This window comes from Psammomys obesus, unplaced genomic scaffold (genome assembly GCF_907164565.1).
Source record: "Psammomys obesus unplaced genomic scaffold, mPsaObe1.curated_primary_1811, whole genome shotgun sequence".
NCBI lineage: Eukaryota > Metazoa > Chordata > Mammalia > Rodentia > Muridae > Psammomys > Psammomys obesus.
In genome coordinates, this window is record NW_026593947.1 from 2594625 (window position 1) to 2615196 (window position 20572).

General features: G+C 51.2%; 1 protein-coding gene across 1 annotated transcript in view; it reads right to left on the reverse strand.

Annotated features, from left to right (window-relative positions):
• Positions 1 to 20452, reverse strand: part of Slc35f3 (solute carrier family 35 member F3) — a 204184-nt gene extending 183732 nt beyond the window's left edge. The window contains exons 1-2 of the mRNA XM_055617574.1: positions 20400 to 20452; positions 19854 to 20083 (exon numbers count right to left, since the gene is read on the reverse strand). Of these exons, the coding sequence (XP_055473549.1) occupies positions 19854 to 20083; positions 20400 to 20452 (283 nt within the window). The remainder of the gene's footprint in view (positions 1 to 19853; positions 20084 to 20399) is intronic.
• Between the last annotated feature and the right edge of the window lie 120 nt (positions 20453 to 20572).

Below are 20572 nucleotides of genomic sequence, written 5' to 3' on the forward strand. Positions count from 1 at the left end.
GGCAGCAGTGTAAAGGCCTCAGGTGAGGGCCAAGGGGGCTGTCACTTCCTGGCAGCAGTGTAAAGGCCTCAGGTGAGGGCCAAGGGGGCTGTCACTTCCTGGCAAGGCAGCGCAGCGAGTCCCCCGCGCTGAGAGGCGGCAGGCCCAGTGCAGATGCGCATTTGTGGAGGAGAGAGGGACCAGGAGGCTGTGTGCCAGGTGTGAGTCTCACTAGACGAAGCAGCAGCCGTGAGAGGAAGGGCCCCACCGCTGCAAGCTGCGGTTGTCAGCTGTGTGTGAGAGTGTAAATGTCTATGAGTGTGTCTGTGATGTGTGTGCGGTGTGTGCGTATCTGTGAGTGTGTGAGGATGCTTGTGTGAACGGTGTGTGTGTGCAAGAGTGTGTAAGTGTATGTGGTGAGTACGTGTGAGAGAATGGGGTGTGCAAGTGTGTGTGGCATGTGTGTGAGTGTGCTGTGTGTGAGTGTACTGTGTGTATGTGTGTGTGTGTGTGTGTGTGTGTGTGTGTGGCTGTAAGAGGAAGTGTATGTGTGTACGTAGAGGCCAGAGATCAACTTCAGTACCCCCTTCGCCCCCGGCCTGACCCACCCTGTTTAGCTGTCTTGGGCTCACTCAGCAGGTGGGGCTTGCTGGTTCCTGAGCCCCAGGACCTTCCTGTCTCTGCCTGCCTAGTGCTGTGATTACACATGGATGCCAGCACGCTGCCTTTGTCACGTGGGCTCCACACTCAGATGTGGGTCTCCATGCTTGCAGGGCAAGTGCTTTACCGGCCAGCCCTCAGCCAAGCAGCGCTGGTCAGGCCCTTCGCCTCCCAGGAACCCCAGAGGCCAAGGTTTCCTCCAGCAGCAACTGCTCTGCTGCTCCAATGCTCGCCCTTCCTCGGCCCGATGCCCACGGCTCTAAACACGGATACAAACATGGAACCACACTCACCTCGTGGTGTGGCTTGTTATTTAAAAATATAACATTTATTTTCTCCTTCTTGGATGTTGTGGGCTGCCAACCCTCCCGCTCCTTCTTCCCCTGGGCTCGGAGGAAATGAAAAGGCCATTGGGGAGAGCGTTCCACTTTGCATGCTTATTACTTTCTTCGCCTTTTCTGTAGCAGCTGTGGTTAAGGGCAAAACGTCACCAAGTGTTTGGAACTATCTGGCTGTCAAAGCATTCGCTTCTAGATAAGACTAAGCTACTGCCTTAAAAAGGAACAGAGGAAGGAAGGAAGGAAGGAAGGAAGGAAGGAAGGAAGGGAGGGAGGGAGGGAGGGAGGGAGGGAGGGAGGGGGAGGAGGAAGGGAGGGAGGGAGGAAGGAAGGAAGGAAGGAAGGAAGGAAGGAAGGAAGAGAGGGAAGGATGGAGGTAGGGAGGGAGGGAGGAAGGAAGGAAGGAAGGAAGGAAGGAAGGAAGGAAGGAAGGAAGGAAGGGAGAAACCCAGTCGATGATAAGTGACTTCCGTGTGCAAATGCTGAACACGGCTCCACATCAGGGAGTGAACTAAGTGATTGGAAAGTAGGAACAGGCCTTCAAGTTAGTCACATCTGAGTGCAAATGACACTTGAAAGTGTCTTATGTCTTCAGATGCCCAGGAGAAAACAGAAATGGAAAATCAATCTTACTCTATAGACAAGAGCTTTCTCATGATGCTTCTTCTCTTCACGGCCATTTGCACAGTTCAAAATGCAAATAATAATAACGGCAATCCTATAAATAGCAGTCTGAAATGTTGTTGTAATTTCCACCATGGACAAAAGGCTAATTTTGGGGGCAGCAGCTACATGTCTGCTTTGTACTCAGGTCAAACACAGCTTCAGCAAACGCAGAGGAACTTGCTCGCACTTTCCTCATTTCATAGTCATGACTTGGCATGAGCCTTAAACTCTTGCCTTGGGCCCGGAGAGAGCGGTTTTCACTTGGGTCTTGTGACACTACCGTGAGTGCTTGATGGCAGTGAACAGCTTAGCCACGTTTGATATCATCTTAAGATTTTACTATGTTTATTAGTTTGTATGTGTCAGAGAGCGAGGGAGGGAGAAAAAGACATTTGTGGCCATGAATTTGAGCACATACTTGCTGTGGTGCGTGTGAAGACTTCAGAGGACAGCTTTCGGGAGCTGGTTCTCTCCTCCAACTACAGATTCCGGGGATATAAGCCAGCTCATCAGCCATAGAAAATGTCCTTTCTCCCTGAACCAGCTCGCTGACCTTGATCTTGAATAATGGTGAAAATTACATTCTGTATTAGTTGTTTAATCACTGTGACAGAACACCTGATGTGAGCAACCTAAGGATGGAAGCACTCACCTTGGCTCACAGTCTAGGGGTGGACAGTCCATCATAGTGGAGCTCACAGTGGTGGGGACACGTGCTTGGACCCCTCACCTCTCACTAAGGCAGGAAGCAGCCAGTGCATGCCGGAAGTGGGCTGGGCTCTCGTCCTCAAAGCCGGGCAACATGCTCTATCAGCCCTGTCTCCTGCCCCAGAGGTCCACTGCCTCCAAAAGCATGTCTACCAGCTGGAAACCCTGTGTTCAAAACATGAGCCTGTGAAGGACATCACAGAGTTAAACCATAATACCTTCTCGTGGCCTTCACGACACTGTCTCTTACTCTTCCTGCACACTCTGCTCTTATTTCAAGGTTCACAAGCTCTTTGAGTTGCAGTGGATGTCAAGTATTGCTCAGATAAATCTAAGGGAGCAGATCCCACCCTTGTAGAACTTGATGGTTGCCGACTGTGGACATTGTGTTTCCTACCCCGCCACACCCCTGGCCCAAGTGACCAGGGGGAGCTCCCCTCCTCTGCCTTCCCCTTTCCACTTCCCTCACTTTCTCCCCCTCCTCTTCCCAGTCCCCTCCCCTTCCTCATGTGTCCCAGGCTGTTCTCAAACCTGTCCTTTGTGCAGGATGACCCTGAACTAACCCTCTCACCTGCAATGAGATCTCACCCAGCTCTGCACCACAGCCTGCTTGTGGACACTGAACCGAGGGCTACACGCCCACCAGGCAAGAGCTCTATGCTGAAGCCATATCCCAGCCCCAAGAAAGTATTTAAACTGGAGCCTGATGAGGGAGTGTCAGGGAAGAAGAGCGAGTGCAGAGAAAAGAGCAGGAGTCTGGCTTGTGAATGAACTACTGGAATCACAAGAAAGGCCAGAAGAATGGTAATCTCTCTTCAGCTACCCTGACTACGATACCTAACCCTCACCTCACCCTCACCCTAACCCATTCCCTAACCCTAACCTCACCCTAACCTTAATCCTAACCCTAACCCTCACCCTAATCCATTCCCTAACCTTCACCCTCACTCTAACCCTTACCCTAACCCTAACCCATTCCCTAACCCTCACCCTCACCCTAACCCTAATCCTGAATACAGTACCTAACCCTAACCCATTCCCTATCCTTAACCCTCACCCTAACTCTAACCCTAACCCTGAATATGGTACCTAACTCTCACCCTAATCCTAACCCAAACCCTCACCCTAACACTAACCTAACCCTGACCCTGACCCTAACCTAACCCTAACCTAACCCTGACCCTGACCTTAAGCCTGGCTCTATCAGGAGCTGGAGACCAGGCACCTCCATGTGTCTGTAGTCTGTCACGTGCTCACTCAGGCTCAGGCTCGGAAGGGTGATTTCTTTGCTCCCAGCTCCACAACCCTGTAGACTTGTGGCTATTCCCCCTGCCCAGCTTGTCTACACCTCACTTCCTTAAACCTTTTAAACAATCACTTCATCTTCTCCCCTCATCCAATCTACATGGACTCAGACAGGAACGCTGGCTCTCTCTTTGTGCTCTTCACTGCCGTTCTGCCTCACCTTATTTTGGGCCATTATGCCCATTTTTCTCCATCTGATGTCACCATGGGTTTTTAGCTTATTTTTTCAGGCTCTGATCATTTCCTATTTTTTCTCTCACTTTTCATAAAACCTCCACAGCACCAAGGCTGAGACGCTTTCTTCATGGCACTTCAGCATTAAAGGCATTTTAGTGACAGTCCATCACTTACAAGCTACAGGACAAAGCCTTTCACTATGTTAAAGATGGTGACATAAAGCCAACTGTCTTCCCTTATCTTGAAATTCATCCAAAAGAAGCAAAAACAAAGGAGGAGAAAATTCCTTATTTGATGAAACTTAAGGGTTAAAAATCCACAACTCTTGAGTTATTTCTATATTCTGGATATTAGCCTTTTGTCAGATATAGAATTGGTGAATATCTTTTCCCAATCTGTAGGCAGTCATTTTGTTCTGATGACAGTGTTCTTTGCTTTACAGAAGCTTCTCAGTTTCATGAGGTCCCATTTATTGATTATTGATCTTAGAGCTTGTGCTGTTAGTGTTCTGTTCAGGAAGTTGCCTCCTGTGCCAATGAGTTTAAGGCTCTTCCCCACTTTTTCTTCTAACAGGTTTAGTGTGTCTGGTTTTATGTTGAGGTCTTTGATCCACTTGGACTTGAGTTTAGAAATTAAACTCTAGCAAACCAAATAATCCAATTAGAAATGGGATACAGAGGTAAACAGAGAATTCTCAACAGAGGAATCTCAAATGGTGGAGAAGCACTTAAAGAAATGCTCAAAGTCTTCAGTCATCAGGGAAATGCAAATCAAGATGACTCAGATTCTACCTTACACCTGTCAGAATGGCTAAGATCAAAAGCTCAAGTGACAACACATGCTGGTGAGGATGTGGAGAAAGGGGAACCCTCCTCCATTGCTGGTGGAAGTGCAATTTCCACTTTGGAAATCAATCTGGTGCTTTCTCAGAAAACTGGGACTAGCCATATCTCAAGACCCAGCTATACCATTCCTGGTCATACACCCAAAAGATGTTCTACCATACAATAAGGACATTTTCTCAGCTATGTTCATAGCAGCTTTATTAGTAATAGCCAGAATCTGGAAACAACCCAGATGTCCCTCAGCTGAGGAATGGATACAGAAATTGTGGTACATTTACACAGTGGAATACTACTCAGCAATGAAAAACAAGGAAATCATGAAATTTGCAGGCAAATAGCAGGAAACTAGAAAAGATCATCCTGAGTGAGGTAACCCAGAAGCAGAAAGTCAGAGCAGGCCTTTTCTGCTGTGCCGCACAGGCACACGCTTCTTACTCTAAGTAGCAGAGAGAACCAGGAGCTGCCCAGGAGGGGCATGCATGTGGCATTAGGCTGGCCCTGCTGCAGTCTGGGCTTAAGAAAGTCTGAAAACCCATCTCCCAGACTCACAGTGGTAGAGTTTGGTTGGCCTCCGGCTATTCCAAGCGTTAAGTCTGGGTGCAGGGGGAAGGTAGGGAAACACCCTTCCTTAGGAGCCTGAGACGCTACCCCATGCAAACACGCAAACATTGCTGGTCTTGCTGCTTATTTGCCCCGCATGTCCCCTGAGAAGGAGATGCATTTCTGGTCTGTCACTGTTGGGGTGACCTTTTATACACCATATAAAGGTTATACTTGTATTATTCAAATGCTGGTTTCTGCCTAGAGAGTCGAGTACCAGACCGGACACTGGTGCTTTTAAGCATCACCTGCCTCCATGTTTTATAAACATTGTTCTCCATCCCCTGATTGGTTGAATAAAGAGCTGAAAGGCACATAGCAAAAGCAAGAGAAGAAGGCAGGACTTCAGGCAGAGACTGGGACTCTGGAAAGACTAGGGCTTGGGGGATTTGCCTGTGAGATGTGGAGGAAGAAAAGGTAACAAGCCGAGTGGCAGAACACGGTTTAATATAACTGGGTTAACAGAGCTGGTAAGAGCTAGTTAAGAACAAGAATAATCGAAGGCCCAAAGCTGTTGTAAATAAACATGTCTCCTTATCACTGTTCAGAGCTGGGGCAGGCATAGAAAGTCCATGCAATTTTAAATCACCTGACTGAATACATTTCCTTTTTTCTTCCTGTTGAGTCAGAGTCCAGAGGCACACGGAGGCTGACTGCCAGCCATGGTCTGTGAAGAAGACAGCCTGGCATGGAGGTGGCTGGGCAGAGATTCATTCAAAGAGCTATGTCTTTTCTCAAACATAGCTCACTGGCCAGCCGTTGTACTGACCAAGAATCACCCATTTCCATCCAGGGCGCCCACACCAACACACACCAAAGAATCAACTTCTACGATCATCCCCAGAACTTATAAATGAGGTGGAGTCAGGTGAGTGCCTGGGGCTCACTGGCCAGCCAGTCCAGCTGAAGCGAGTGAGACTTCAGCTCAACCAATAAGGTGGACAGCCAGGACAGCAAAGGTCGAATGCTGGCTTCCAGTCTACTTGCTAATGTGCGCATGTGTGTGTGTGCGCACACACACACACACACACACACACACACACACACACGCATATACACTTTTTCTGATAGTAATTTTTAATTATTAGCAGAACTACAAAAGTCTATCTGTCTTAGTTAGAGTTACAATTGCCGTGATGAAACACAGTGACCTTAAAAAAGCAAGTTGGGGAGGAAAGGGTTTATTTGGTTTACACTTCCAGATCACAATCCATCATTGGAGGATGTCAGGGCAGGAACTCACTCAGGGCAGGAACCTGGAGGCAGGGGCCATGCTGAGGCCATGGAGGGAGCTGCTCACTGGCTTTCCCTCATGGCTGGCTCAGCTGCTCTCCTACAGAACCCAGGACCACTGGCCCAGGCATGCAAGCACCCATGGCCTTCTCCCATCAATAACTAATTAAGGAAATGCCTTGCAGCCGAATTTCACGGAGGCGCTTTCCCAGTTAAGCGTCCCTCCTTTTGGGTAACTCCAGGCTGTCAGGTTGACATAGACTTGCCAGCCAGCACGCCACTGTTTGCCTGTTGTATATTTTATGTTCTCCTAACACAAAGCCAAATACCTTGTAGGGCATGCAATGGTCAGTCATTAATCTCCCAGCTGTGAGCCACAGACAGCGGCATGTCCTAGCAGCAGCACCTGACTAAGGGACTCTACACGGCCCTGGGTCCCTACCACAGTGCCAACAGTGAGCTTCGAGGTTGCCAGACAGCTGCTTCCCCAGGCTGCCTGGCCCGGGCATAATTTGTATCTGGAATGAGGGGCCTTCTTGTGTGCCGATAGCTTGTAGCCTTTCTCTGCCACTCTGCACAGTTCAATCCCTTCCCGCTGAGAGACGCTTTGGCACAGAGGCTGCTTTCGGTTCCAGGCTAGCCTGGGCTACAGAGTGAGAGTCTACCTCAGAAGCCAAAGCAAAACTGAACAAGCCCGGAGAGGATAGAATTCTGGTTATAAGCTTTGCTGCTGGGCATCCCCAAGAGACACAGGGAAACTACTGATGAAAACGGACATATTTCTTTCTTCGCTGTGGCAATAGCTTCACAGATGCCCCTGCTAAAACTAATCCAATCACATATATTGATCATATGCAGAGTTTTCTACGATTCAATGAAGACATTTAAAAAAAAACACACAGTTTCAGGAGGATTGTGAATGTGTGATCAGCCTGGGCCACCTACATCTCAAGACCTTACATAAGAAGCAAAAGGCAGTTATCTCCACATGTCAGCTACCAGCAGTTCCAAAGACGCCGGTGGATGGAAGCAGTCTCCGGGGTCTGGAGGGGTGACTCCCTAATGGGCAGTCTGACAGCAGTGAGAACGTGTCAACTCTGGCCTTGTCAGGAATCCACCCTGGCTAACACTATGGATTTCAACTATCATTGGGCATTCAGCTCGTACTCTAACTGATTGTTAAAATCTCATAAAAACTGATTTCTTTAACTGATTGGCTCCACAAACTGTCAGCCACTGTTGTGGAGGCCAGAGGCACTTCAAGGCGACCCTGTCTTTCTGGAGTTTTCCCTAGTGTATCTTGCTGTCCTGGGATGGGCAGCAAATAAATAATAACTCAGTGATTATTTATTTAGCTGCAGTTGTGACTGCAAGTCTGTGTGCTTTTTCCAGAAGCAAAGTTGGGTAAGGCGACATCAGCCCTGGTAAGGCAGGTTTCCAGCAAAGGTCCTAGTGTACCTTGAAAAATGATGGCAGCATCAGTTCAGACACTGAGGGGCAGAAATACCATAGTTACAGAACCGGGAAAGGAAGTCTCCCAGGGCCTCGGAGCCTTGGTTACCTCCATATAACTGTGTGGAAAGAGAACAGTTTGCCTCCCTGACTATTTCAGCTGCCTACGCTAAATGGAAGCACAGCATGCCAGTGTTAGCGGTGGAAGAGACGGAGGAAAGGAATGAAGACAAATCCAGTAGCTCAGGGGCTGGGAAGTGGAGTGAACTATGAAGTGAGAGTCGCTCGCCAGTGACGTGAATCTGCATGTCCTTTGATCCAGGAATTACATTTCTAAGAACTGATCTCACAGATAAAACTGAAGACAAACCCACAAGATAACCCAGAAAAAACACGTGTGTTTGCTTAATGCTGCTCTGTTCACAACAGCAGAGATACGGAACTGGCTTCGGCGACTGGATAAAGAAAGCACAGTGTACACCAGAGCTCATTGCTCATGGTGGAGTTTTAGTCTGCTGTGAGGGAGAATGACATTCTGACTTTTTCAGGAAAATGGGTGAAGGTGGATTGTTCTAGAAATAAGCCACACACAGCATCTCTGTTTTCTCTCATACGTGGAATCTAGACTTGTGTGTGTGTGTGTGTGTGTGTGTGTGTGTGTGTGTGTGTGTGGTTAGTGTGTGGCATGAAAGTAGGAAGGGCACTACAAACACACAGGAAGATATGAGGACAGCTGTGCTAATCTTAGAGGCTGGGGCACAGCTGCGTTAATCATCACTGGCACCTCAATGGAATTTAGAAGGACCTAGAAGTGAGGCCTCTGGGTGAGACTGTGAGGGCATTTCCAGGAAAGCTTACCTCCAAGGGGGAAGTATGCCCAGCTTCGGGCAGTACTGTCTGTGAGCTGGTCCTGGACTGAGTAATAACGAGAGAGCAAGCTGAGCACCACCGTTCATCTCTCTTTGCTTCTGTGCATGTCATGTGGCCAACTGCCCTGTCACCACAATGGACTGTGCACCCGCAAACTGTGAGCCCAAACCGTGCACCCGCAAACTGTGAGCTAAAACCGTGAACCCTCAAACTGTGAGCCAAAACCGTGCACCCTCAAACTGTGGGCTCAAACTGTGGGCCCAAACCGTGCACCGTTTCCTTTCCCTAAGTTGCTCTTCTTGGGTGCTTACTCACAGCAGTGTGGACAGTACACTGGTCTTCCTTGGTGTGCCATCAGCAGCTCTCCTGCTGCTGGGGCTGTGGGTACGATAGACTTTCTCCTCCTGGGAACAGCCTGACAGTGTTGTGCCATTCTCCCAGCTTTGTTTTTAATTGATTTTTGAGATAACAACCCCAGTGAGGTACACATAGCCCCCCACCCACGCCTGAACAGTGCTGCGCCACTGACCGGAATGGTGGCGGTTTCATTTTGAAAGTGTTCCCATTGCCAGGAGGCTTGGCATGTGTTGCTTAGATTCACCAAATATTAGAGTGTTGCCGTAGCTTTTTGTGTGATCTTGATGTGTCTATTGGTGCTTGTTCACTGAAAGCTGTTCAGAAGAGGATCACACACCTGACACCGATGGTCCCTCCCCTGTTGAGAGCGAGGGCATTCTCCCTCAAAACCACACTCACAGTTACGAAGCCCAAGGAAATGAGCCCATTTAAAAACAGAAGCAAACTCGTAAGCTGCAGCAAACAAGTTTTCCAAGCTGCTCCGTATGGAATTGGTTTTCATTAGTCTCCTAAAGGCCACCCAGCCAATGCCGTACAGGAAACGAGGCCACCCTCTCACACAGAGGCCTTGGAAAGAACCCCACACCCTGAAAGAGAGCTTTGACTATTTGGCCCCTTGAGCCGGTCCAAATGGTCAAGGAATCGAGGTGCCTAAGCCACCTCCCTGTGTAAACAGCAGACAAAAAGTCATGATGAAATTCAGGGCATGACTAGGCCCTGATTCCAATGGCTTTGAACCCTTTAGCAACTAGGGTAAAAGCTGAGGTTTCCCTAGGAATGCAGCTTCCCAAGGGCTCAGATTTCCACGTGCTCAGCACAAAGAAATAAAAGGGGTAAGCGAGCAGTCAGGAAGATGGAGGCCCTGCTGGTGAAAACCTCAGACGCCCAGTGCACTCTGCACCGACAGCGCCCGGCTTTAAGTCTGTTGGTCCCATCTGCACACCCGTGCAGAAGTGGCTTGGGTTAACTAAAGAAAAGAGCTGAACACACACGGTCCTTGAAACACCACGCTCATCAAGTCCATGAACTGGAGAAATGCTACCGTTCCTCGGCCCGCCAGAGAGGATCACTTCACATGACCACACTTGTGGAACTGGGGGTGAGCGTGGGACACACAGCCACCAGGCGGACAGAGCTGCCCAGCTTGCTTGCATTCCCACTGCTGTTCCTCCCACCAGGCTCCCCGTGAGAGAGGAAGCAGGCTGCAGGCTAGCCTGCTCAGGCTCTGCGAGGAAGATGGACTGCTCACAGCACACAATGCCGGAACGACAATAGGGATTAACTTCACTGACCCAGTCAAAAATCTGTGCCGTTGCATGATTTCATGGGAAGGAGAAAAAAAAATTGCTTGACTATTTGGGTTGTTTTTAACAGGTTAGAATTCTGGTTACATCATGAGAACGAAAGTTTACAGAAGATGAGAGAAAATGTGCTCACTGAAGCTTAAACTTCCCCTTGCACTGGAGGGGAGGCTAGGGGAGCCTGGAGCTTTGAACCTCGAAGAATGACAGGCGACTAAGCTGGAGGAAGAAAGGGGTGGGAAGGGCCCCAAAGCTGGAAGTCTGGTAACTGGACTCTGGCTTGGATGTTTTCTAGAGATGCTGGATCTTCCCCCCTTCCCTGTTTGCTCTGTTAGATACCCAGCCCTGTGTCTTTCTGTCCTTACAAAGTTTGCTGAGAACAAGAGGCTGTCAGCTCGGGCAGCACTGACCACTGCCTTCCCTGTCTCCCTGTCCCTCTAGTCCTTTCTCGCACTGGGCCTGACTGGTTACAATGGTCCAAACAAGACTGTCATGTCGTGTTATTTTTATACTATAGAGATCAGTCTGTGCTTTGTCATTGTTGATCGAGATTAACAAGTTTTGAGCACATGAGCCTTCAAGGGGACATTTTAGACTCAGCACAGCAGAAAATGCCCCTGGCTTTCACTTTCTGATCCCACATCAAAACTCCTCAAATGTCTTCTGAGGTAAACACTAGATAAAATGTTGTCTATGACAGAACAAACACATATGTAAGCCACAGCATCCCCCTTCCTGGGTGCTGGACAGGTGGCTCTGAGGTTAGCAGCACCGGTTGCTCTTGCAGAGGACCTGGGTCTGGCTCCTTGCCCCCAAACTGCAGCCCTCAACCTTCTATAATTCCACCTCCAGAGGCTCCAGAACTGCCTTCTGCTTCCAGAGAACACTGCATGCAAATATGGTACACGGCAATACATCCAGGAAAATCACCCACACATATAAAATAAAATATCATTTTAAAAAGATTTATAAATTCCAATGACTTAAATATTTTATATGCACCCAACTACTCACTTTGAAAAAAAATCTACTGCGTAAGATCAGATAACCTCTGAAACATTTTTGCGTTCAATATTTGATAAATCGCTGGCAGAGTGAAGCAGTTTGGATAAGCTCTTGAAGTTTGTTATTCTGACTATGGACCTTCAAAATGCTCTCTGCAAGAAGACACCATTTTATGTATTTATTGAAAGTGGCTAGCTCAATTTCTAAACTGAAAAAACATGAAATCCATGCTGGCAGACACCAGGATGCACTTTCCTACCTGCATTGAATAAAACTTTTAGGACATAACAGATTTTTATAGGCTTTATCATTCCCAGTAGATAGTGAGAAGGATAAGATATAATGGCCTAACAGATTCAGATCTAGTCCAGGATCAGAGCTGACACAGGGCACACTGACGAGGAGAAGGTTTGAATGCCAGAGGAAAACATTTGTCAAACCAGAAAACTATCTGAGAAGTTACACTGTTAACACTTGAGCGTCCCGGGAATCCCAGACAAACTTCTGGGCTGCAGAGTACCTGAGCAAAGTGCGGCCTCCCCTCCCTCAGCCTCAAACATCACTCATCAAAGCTACCTCAAGCTGCAAATAAGCAACACTGTTGCAGTGAGAATTTCAGTTTCTTTAAAAACCCAATTATGTTATGTGACCATGTTTCTGTTTTGATCCCAGGTGTGGGATGCAGGGTTGCTTCAGGTTGTCCACAGCAGCTGACTATGATTGTCTCATGCTCTAGGAGGGGCGTGATCTTTGTCAGCTGCATATGGGGACTCTGGAGGGGGATAAAAGGAAGAGCCTTGAGAGGGCTTGTCACTGCTGCGGGCCTTGCTGCTGCCTTTGCTGTTTGCTGGATGTTCTGGCAACGAAGACTGACTTGCCCCAGGAACCCGATGCCCCTGGTCAGCAGGAAGTACTCTAATGAGGTCTATGCCCTCTTTCTCCTCTAACCTTCTTTCTCTCCTACCTGGTGTTGGGGGCTCGGATCAGGGTGGAGAAGGGTGGTAGATGTAAGGACCCAAAAAAGTAGCCCAAAAAGTACGCCAATTTATGGCCCCACCCTAGGCAGTGTCCAGGAGCTTGCCACCCTTATCCACCTAAAGAGCTCCCGGCCTCCCAACTGCAGGGCCAGTTCTCCAGTCACCCTCATTCCACTGGCGGTGGACAGAAACTTCATGGGGGAGTCAGTGCGCCAGGAAAGTGCTTGCTATGCAAGAATGGGGATGTGAGTTCGGTCCCTTGTACCCATGAGGAAAAGCAGGGTATGCTGAAACAAGCGTGTGACCCCGGCACTGAGGACATGAGGTGGACCTGTGGGCCTCGCTGGTCAACCAGCCTGTCCTGCCAGGAAGAGACACTGTCTCAAAGAGAAAGCGAGGCAGTATGTGGGAATGACACTTTGACCTCTGGCCTCCTCATGAGAGTGCACACACACACACACACACACCCATGCATGCCAGCACGCCCCCCATGCACACACAAGCACGTACGCACTCACACACATCTGTTTATGCCTTGACATGGACAGAAAATACTTAATGCACCTGTGGTGTCTGAGTGCCACTGTGGTGCCCGGGGCTCCGTGCCGAAGCCACTTCAGCAGCGAGTTCTTCCTTCCAGCCAAGCGTTCTTTGTTGTGTGTGATTCTGATTGGTGCCGCCAACCTGACTGAAGCTAGAATCACCTAAGGGCCTGAGAGGTAGGTTTCCAGAGAAGACTGAGGGGAGGGTATTGACTGCAGGGGAGTCCTGTCCCATGGGGGTCTGTGTGGCGTGCAGGGGGAAGTGGGAAATGGCACAATACTCCCTTTCTCTGCTTCCTGACTGTGATGAGAGCTGCTTCACTCTGCCAAACACGTGGCCATGAAGGAGTGAGCCTTTGCACCCAAGAGCTGAAAGAAGCCCTTCCTTCCTCAGGTTGCCCGTGCCACAGCCATGAAACCAGTGTAATTATTACAGTGTCCTCTCCCATGGCTCAGGAGTTGTCTCCAGAGGGAAGCGTATGACCACCACACAGAATAAAGCCTGGCTTTTGGTCACAGAACATGGGAACGAGGGGGGAAAGCAATGGTCTCTTAGCGGCTTGGAGGAGCTTCAGCATGATCTTCGTCCAGGACAGAAAGAAATGAGACAGACCCGGAAAGCAGCATGGCTGCCTCGGGGCTGTACATGCGCATGTGGCCTGGCCTCCCTGCTTCTGACCCACCCACAGACAGACATCTCCTCTACCAGGCTCCAGACTTGACCATGGCCTCCGGGTTTGGCGCTTGGCTTTACGATGCTTCTCTGTGTTGCCCAGGCTGATCCCAAACTGCTGAGTTCTAGTACCAGTCCTATGCCAGGCTCCCGAGTATCAGGGACTGTCGGGATGCCACCAAGCCCAGCTACACAACCTCGGACCTCAAACTCAAATCCAAGGAGAAAGACGCTGCTTGGGGCAGCAGGGCCGAGGCTGACTCTGGGCTGAGCCTCCACCCAGCGGGGAGATCGTTCCAGCCTCGACCTGAAGCCACGTGAGGGGCAGCTGAGGCTTTCTGTGAGCCAGTCTCCAGAAGCAGTGTGGCTTGCTGGGCCTCACGAAGACAGACGTGAGTGTGTTTCCCTCCCCCAGTTTGCAGATGATACACCGGAGTTTACAGCGCTGAGTGACTTGTTCGTAGCTATGGAGGCACAGGGCTGTGCTCTCAGCTCGAGGCACATGCTCTTCCCTAACCTCGCTCTGGAACCTGTGGGTGTCGCCTCTGCAGGCTTGTCCTTCAGGTGAACACCTCGATGCAGTGAGGACAGGACGCAGCGAAGGTCAGTGGCTTCTACACGGACTTTTAAAATAAGGCCCACTGCAATGTTTCCAGCAGCGTAAAGGAAGGATAAACCGAGGGCTTCCTGATGAGACTTGGAGAGATTTCCAAACAGGGAGACAGTGAGAACACCTGGGAAAGCTATGTCCCTGGAGATGAGGCTCCTGAGGCTGGAGGAGTCTGGGATCAACTGAAGGAGCTGGGGAGCGCGGGACTTGCTGTGTGTGTGCACACGTGAGCATGTGTATGTGAGCCTGCACGCGTGCAGGTGTGGAGGCCGGCGAGTCACTTGGCTGTCTTCTGCAACTGGCCTGAGCTGCCTGTTCTTGGTTGTCAACTGTGTCCGGAATTAACTAAAACCCAAGTGGCTGGGCACACCTATGAGGGAATTTTTCCTAGTTAAATCACTTGGAGTGGGAAGACCCACTTTCAGTCTGGCTCTGTGATGTGGGAGTGGTGAACCTCCCATCTGAACCCCACATCCCGCTGGCAGCCTACAGAGACATTGCTTTTTGTCTACTTGATCTTGCTGGCAAGTCCCTTCCTTCAGTGGGTCTAGAGCTTATTTCTTCAGAATCCCAGTGTTCGGTGAGGAGCATTTGAGAATCCAGCCCCAGGGGCTGAACCGCTGCTGGACTCCTGGACCTTCTGCTGACTGACAGCCATTGCTGGACTAACTGGACCACAGCCTGTGAGCCACAGGAATAACCTCGTTTCTCTCTATATATAGGTTCGTTCTATGTGCTCTATTCCTCCAGAGCCCTGACTAAAACAACCCTCTACCTTGGTTTTGAAGATAGTCTCTCCCTGAATCTGGATTCCACTAGAGCAACTGGCCAGCGGGCCCCAGAGATCCTCCTGACCCTGCCTACCGAGTTCTGGGGTGAGTGATATGTCATGACTGACTTTTTACATAGTGCTGGGATACAAACCAAGTCTTCAAGCTTGCTTGGCAAGCACTGAACTGGCTGAGCCACCTTTCCAGCCTCCAGTTCTAGGTTTTAATCCTCAAAGCTTAGACTACCTTAGGAAGTGCTGAGCATGTGTTGATACCTGAGAGCCAAATTTAAATTTCTCTCAGGCTGTGGTGCTTTGATTAGGAGTGGCCTACAGGCTCATGGACCTGAGTGTTTGGGCAGTAGGGAGTGATGCTCTGTGACAGGGACTAGCTGGTGTGGCCTTGTTGGAGTGGATGTGGCCTTGTTGGAGTGGGTGTGGCCTTGGTGGAGTGGGTGTGGCCATGGTGGAGGAAGCATGTCACTGGGGGTGAGCTTCGGGATTACCAATGTTCAAGCCAGGCCCAGTGTCTCTCTCTTCCTGCTGCATCTGTATAGAACTCTCAGCTCCTCCTCCAGCACCACGTCTGCCTGCATGCCACCATGCTTCCTGCCATGATGATAATGGACTAAATCTCTGAACCTGTGAGCCAGCCGCAATTACATGCTTTTCTTTTTAAGAGTTGCCATGGTCATGGCATCTCTTCACAGCAATAAGACACTGGCAGGTCAGAAACTGCTGGCTTCTAATAATCCCCACTTGTCACCCACTCTCCTCTCCCATGGGTCTTTCATATTCCTCATTGTCAGTTACACTCTAAAATAACATGCGGCAAGCAAATTTGAGCTGCCTGTCTGATTCCTGTTGTTCTGAAGGGTCATGTCACACAGAAGCTGTGCTCTAGTGACCTCAACCGCAATGTGCACCTCATTCTGCAGGAGCTCTGCTGGCAGCCTGGGCACACAGCCTGAAATGGTGTCAGATAGCCATTCCACCCTGAAGCATTCCACTCTGGAGAGATGCTCCCGGAGACTGGACAAGTTCTGAAAGAAGCTCCTTAAGACTCAGGAAATCTGGAAAGAGGTTTCTTAAGACCCAGGAAGTAAAGAACTCACAAGTCCCAGGAATTCCCTCAAACTGAGCAGATGCACAAAGCCCCTCTTTTCCCTCATGTAGAGAGATGGGGGTGGGGAGACTCAGACTGGCCCGGGGCATGGAGAGACTCGCTGGCATGTTGACCCGCCTGCAGCCCTGCAGAGACCTCTGGGAAAGCAGCTTCCACAGGTTGGCTTCACACTCACGTGGCCTTGAGTGTTGCACCTGCCTCTGAGCCGCCCTGCTCCTGTAAGGAAGCTCTCGCACTATCAACAAACTCACTGGTTTACCAAGTTGGACTTCAGTTGTATGGGTACCTGACCCAGAGTGTCCAGGAACATCGCTGTCCTTGTCACCAGGTGTCCTTCAGTGTCCTGCGTATCATAAGATTCAAACAGAAACCCCCACCTCATCCCCTGCACACCCAGGCCTAGGTCCGTGCCACCCATGGCTGGCAGGAGGAAGCTAGAGACGGGCCGCCTGAGAGGACTAGACTGCCTTCCGCCCTCCGGATGACTCAAAGCTAAACCTGTCAGCATTCTAAAATTAAATCACTTTTATCTCAACGTGCAGCACGGTGATGTATCAGTGAATGCATATAAAGGGGAGAGCAGCCCTCTTTGGAGAGTTTAGAGCAGGCGCTTTGTAAGAGACCCAGAAGAGACTTCTGCGCACTGAGGCGTGACCTCATTCTCCACAAAGCTCTCCCTAAAAGGCGCTCCTGTTAGGAAAGTGTTTGAGAGCGCACAGAAGCCATTAGGAGAGCCCTTGACAAAGCAAAACATCAGTGTGAGCATTAGCTCCTGGCCTCTCCTGCACTGGCCTTGCTGTGGCTGTTGGCTCGGGGCAGGCCGTGCCAACCATGCTTCTGGATGGAGGGGCGCCCATGCTAGGAGCTTCATCTTCATTGCTGGGCTCTCCTGTCATGGGATGAGTGTCCCCAAAGAGCCCGCTAGGTGGAGAAGCGCCACGAGGCTCCATCTGACTCAGGATGTGCTGTTTCCTGACCATGCAGGCCACCACTTCCCAGCCGTGCCGTGCCGCAGGCTGCCTGTCCACATCTGTACGGGACGTAAAAATGTGGCTCCTTTTCTTTCCATCTAACCTCCCTCCCAGTCCATGTCCATGTCAGGGAAGGAAGCAAAGAGAAGCAGCCGAGAGCACCCCAGCCACTCATGTCCCCTGCTCTGGCCTCAGGGAGGGAGACAAAGGACGTTGTTGAAGTGCTCACTGCAAACTACCGTCAACCCAGGGCAGATCAGTCCCAGGAGCCCTAGAAGCTTCTGCTCCATGGAGTCTGCAGAAGGTCGTTTATTCTCATCCGACCCCTCAAGGAGTGGTCCAAAAGAACAGGAGAGGAGGAGAGAACTCAGAGGGTGTGGCCATTCCTCGCCCTCTTGATGGATGTGCAAACACAGGGCTCAAAGTCACCAACTAGTTCTGAACCCACATCTCACCCGAAGAAGACACCTGGCAGTGTCCACAAATAGTCTGGCTGCCGCCGGAGGGAGGAGTGCCAGTCTCCTGCCACCCAGTGAACAGAGGCCGGGAATGCTGCTCAGCACTGAAGCCCCCAAACAACACAATGATGGAGAAAACATCAGCAGTGCCAAGGGGCCAGGTCATGGGGCTCCACCCTGCCAGCACAGAGCTCCGCTTCAGTGGCTCAGGTGGGAAAGTGTTTCTCTCGGAAGCACTGGGGGCCCGAGTTCATCCCCAGAACCCAGAAAAGGCAGGACATGGTGCCACCTGTCTGAAACCCCAAAAGTGGAGTGGTAGCAAGAACAGTTTTCTGGGACCTGCAGGACATCAGTGCAGCCTACTCAGCAAATCCCAGGCTTGTGAGAGAGAGGCCGTGACTCAAATCTACAAGTGGACAGTACTTGAAGAATGACAGCCAGGGTTGTACACACACACACACACACACACACACACACACACACACTTCTCTGCAAATGCTGTCTCTTCTAGTTGGTTGATTTTCATGTATCAGGCGATGAGCTGGTGCCCACAGATGGCTGTGCCTCTGCGTTATTATTTTCGGGGTTTGGTAGGAATGGCAAACAGCAGAGCACGGCCCTAAAACCTCTTGTGCTGCATGAATAAATCATCGGCGCCTCTAAATTTAAACTTAAAGCCAATTAATTCATCAGGACATCACTTGTCACCTAAAGCATTTTAGTATGAAGAAAATACCTTGGAAGAAGAAAGAATCCTCACAGGGAGAGGGGAATGCAGTGAGGATTCTGTCTGCAGGGCAAAAGCCATGGTGGCCTTGCCCTCTCCTCGTCCCCAGAGAGGCCTTGGGAAGGTGTTGGTGGCACAAATGACACGTGTTCCATGTGGCCCCTCCTGGGTCTTAACATAAAGGATGCCAGTGTCAGTCATCACGCCCAAAAGCTGCTCACCAGACCCCAAAGTCACAATCCTCAGCCCAAGCACAGAGCCAGGCACAAACGGAACCATAACATAGACCTATTATGACTTCAGGAGCTAAGAGTTGTCATTTATAGCGCTGTCTTTAGTTATTGGAAAGCAGAGCATGGAGATACAAAATACAGAATATCTATTTTCTAACTGAAGTTAGAAGGATCCTGGGGATCCCTTCCATACCCCCGGGATTGCTGGGCTCTGAAATGTTTGGATTCTTGCTATCCTGAGCTCAGCGGCTCTCAGACCTCAGAACTTCTCTTTGCGCTGGAAAGCCAATCCAGCCAACCATCTTAGCAGAATCCGAGACAGGGGCCCAGGTGCATGAGGAAGCTTTGTGCTGAGTTACATGCAACGTCAAACCAGGGCACTGAATCAAGCACTCAGATCCTGGGAACCTGATTGCAAACAACAAAACGAACGAGCTGACAGCCAAGTCCTTGGACTGGAAGGTGTTAGAAGTAATCCGAGTACAGACATACTTTTTTCTGGTGACTATTGCTAATTTATAAAACAAATGCCTGTTTCTCCCCGAGGACCAATACATTATGCTGTAATTCCAAGCAGTAAAGGTTAAAAGGTCATTCAGAATTATCAAGCTCTTTGTCTTCCTCACAAATGAATGAGTCGTGCTCAGTCCTCAGACCCACTGAGGGAGTGAACTGCCATCTTTTTCCAGTGTCTAACTACACGCGATCCTGGCAATATATCAAACAATGTCTGAGTTTGTGTCGGCGCATCTCTGCCTTCCGAAGGAAACCAAGCAACCGTCAGCCTGTCAGTCCGGCGCATCCCGCGGGCGCTGTCCCCGGGGCCACTGTCCCCCGGCAGCCAAGGTCATGAGTGACAGCTTGGGGTGAGGTCTGGTACCCGCCTCACTTAGGACTCAGACACGACTGGGTTCAAGCCGTCTCCATCACGGGTGTGTGGGAGACACCGTTAAACATCCGGGCCGCGAAGGCCGAGTTCTCCCGAGCTGACGGCGCCGGGATCTGACCAGAAACCCACATAGCCGGTTCTCTAGAGCATTTCTCACTGATGGCCACACAGGCATGCCCTGGGAATCACTGGGCAGAGGACAGGCTGGGGGCAGGGGAGACGCCGCGTTTGAGAAGGGACAGCAGAGAGAACTAACCGAAAGCCTCCTCCCCCAGCGCCTCTTTGGGAAGTTGGCAACCCGCGGGCGGGGGGAGGTGGTGTGGCTCTTCCCGCGCTCCTGCCCGGCGGGAGGCCGGGCGAGCAGGGGCGCCTCGCGTCTTACTTTTGTAGCTGGTCGCCCAGGGCTGGTAGCCGTAGTAGCCCGTGATGCGCAGGATCCGCTCCTCGATGGACGTGAGCCCCGCGGGCCCGCCGGTGAGGTCCTCCACCGAGCGCGACCATTTCAGGTCCTCCTTGATGGCCTCATCCACCACCAGGTACTTGAGCTGACGGAGCTGAGGGCTGATGTCGGACAGTCTCCGCGGGCTGACGTCCGGTGACCTCCTCATGCCACTGGGGCAGCGGGAAGGCGGAGCGCGTCAAGGGCAGAGAGGAGGAGGAGGCGTCAGGGGGGACGGTGGGGACCCGCGGTGCTCCCCTCGCGCGTGCCGCACGCCCTGCCCCCGGGAACCCGGCGTCGGGTCCCGCGCCCTCCCCGAGGCGCCTCGGGCGACGTGGGCTCGGCCGGGAGATGGGGCTGAAACTTGCCCGGCTGAGCCGCGCGCGAGCGTCCCTCCCCCCTCCCTTCCCCCTCCCTCCCGGAGCGCGGGCGTGCGGGGTCGCGGATGCCCGGGGACCCCGCCCGCCGCCCTCCCGCACCGACACTCACACAGCGATGCTCTTGGCCCTGGGAGCGCCGCCGGGAAACTCTCGGATCCCCATGGGCGGCGGCAGCGAGCGGCCCGGGGCGCCCAGGCTGGGGCCGGGGGAGCCGCAGGCGCGAGGGTCGGGACGCGCGCGGCTCAGCCGAGCCCCTCCAAGCGGGTCCCCGGCGCCCGCTGC